Source organism: Galeopterus variegatus, unplaced genomic scaffold, assembly GCF_000696425.1.
Source record: "Galeopterus variegatus unplaced genomic scaffold, G_variegatus-3.0.2 Scaffold5074, whole genome shotgun sequence".
NCBI lineage: Eukaryota > Metazoa > Chordata > Mammalia > Dermoptera > Cynocephalidae > Galeopterus > Galeopterus variegatus.
In genome coordinates this window covers 78,121-80,071 of record NW_007731185.1, presented here as the reverse complement: position 1 = coordinate 80,071, position 1,951 = coordinate 78,121, and the positions used below count along the sequence as shown (strand labels likewise).

The following is a 1,951-nucleotide window of genomic DNA, read 5'->3' as shown; positions in this document are numbered from 1 at the left end:
TATTTTAAAAACTTCAGCTTGAAAAATAACAAGTTAATTCAGTTATCATGACATGGTGTCATTTGATCTTTCTTTGCTAATAAATTAATTCTTAATACAGATACAAAGGAGGATAGTGAAATTGCTTGGCATAATTTCATTATATGGCGGTCATCCAGATTATACTTACACTAATTTTTTAAAACATAGCATCAAAATGAAAAGACAAAATAAAAATTTAAATACTTGGAGCCCTTAGAGTATATCTTTATACCCCTGCATGTGACAATCACCACATTATTGGAAATGTTTGAAATCACAGCATAAAGAAGGCTAATGACAAAAAGGACAGTGATAAGGGCCAGGCATGTAGTGGGACTTCAGTTGGTTTTGGAGAAAGTGGTAACTGCTTCTTTTCCCCTGCAGCTCCCTTGTGAAAGATGCTTCTCCTGTTCCTCTGATTGATGTTACAAACCTTCCTACTCCTCGAAAATTCCTTGATACCTCTCAGTATTCTATTACTGGAAGCTCAAGTGGTAAGTATTTAATTCCTTGGCCAATAAACTTTTCAGTATGCTGAAGTTCCTAGGCAAAGACCTAGGGAAGCCTCCAAGAGTTGGGAGGGTCTGAGGTATGTTCCTTGGAGCTTTTGATGAGCTCCTTGTGACCCTCCAAGGAAATGGGATGTAAAATGATTCACTGGGCCTGTTGCATTATCATGGTTGAAAACTGGCAGTTGAACCTGGCCTGGCTGCTGAGTCTAGCTGTAGCTGTGTTTTATTTGCCCAGCACTGTTTTTCTGGAGTTGAGTTTGAATGCCTTTTGGTAGAATGTGTGCTTCCCTTTTTGCATAATCTCTGTTAGTCCTATTAGCTTCTACGTAGTTGTTTCATGTATTACATTCCATTTCTGGTCCTTGAGAGCTTCTGAGTGTGTGACCCCTGTCCTGTATCCTGATTCATTTTGTGTCTTCCAGTGGCCTCTCCACTCCCAAATGAGCTTGCATACACATACGTGTGCACACGCTCTCACACGTATAACATACTTTGAGGAAATATCTACAAACTAATCACTTCTTCTTTGGGGCTACCTACCATCCTATTGAAGAAGAAAAAGAAGAGTCATGCTGGGCTGTATTTAAGGTTGGGGGTGTACTTTGAGTGTGGATGCAAAGATTTAGGGGAATCACCTGGAGTGGCTCAGACTTGCCCCTTCAGAGAGTCAGCTCAACTGGGCTCAGAAAGCTTTTGGGCCTCTGCAGAGAGTTTCTCTGCCATGGCGATTTTGCGTTGGGGGAGAATAGGAATGGATGTCTTTTTGTGGGATGCCTCACAGATGCCTTTGTGTGGCAGGCAAAGTCCTCAAGGCCTTTTAAAGAAATAGTAATGTCTACTATCATTGTCTTTTGAGATAAAAATTTCTTATAGTTCTTATTATTCCATAGTCCTATAGAGCTTGAAGTAACGAAAAGGTAGAAAAATAATTTGGATTCAATCAATACATTTTGTGTAACTAATTGAAAGTGGTTTTTTTGAGAGCTTAACAATACATTGTTGTTGCTGGGGCATATTTCATTGCCTTTTAAAATGTCATTTAATTATTTTAGGGTTATTTAGGCTGGGAATCTTGAAGTTCCTCACTTTTACAATGGAAAGTATGGGAATTATTTTATAATGGATTTTTATTTCAGTCTGCTTAGTTACTGATATTTTACATATCTAAAACAATTATTTTTGTCAGGATACTTTTTACTTTTATACTCTTGCCTCTTCCTGGAGTTAGAAAAGGTTTTGTTTTCTCCTACTTTCTGATATCGCATCGCTTTTCTTTGAGTTTTTATGCTGCTCTGAGCTGTTTTAGAGTGTGGAATTATGGAACTGAAAATATATTCATATTTTTGATTTGTATTTTACCTCTGTCTTTTGTGGAAATTACCAATTATTTGCACATCTTTGCATTTTCATAATGTGAA

At 37.5% G+C, this 1,951-nt stretch overlaps 1 protein-coding gene across 2 annotated transcripts in view; it reads left to right on the top strand.

Annotated features, from left to right (window-relative positions):
- Positions 1 to 1,951, top strand: part of LOC103604293 (exocyst complex component 4) — a 143,418-nt gene that overhangs the window by 70,297 nt on the left and 71,170 nt on the right. For both annotated transcript variants that reach the window (XM_008588861.1, XM_008588860.1), the window contains exon 5: positions 406 to 515. In XM_008588861.1, the coding sequence (XP_008587083.1) occupies positions 406 to 515 (110 nt within the window). The remainder of the gene's footprint in view (positions 1 to 405; positions 516 to 1,951) is intronic.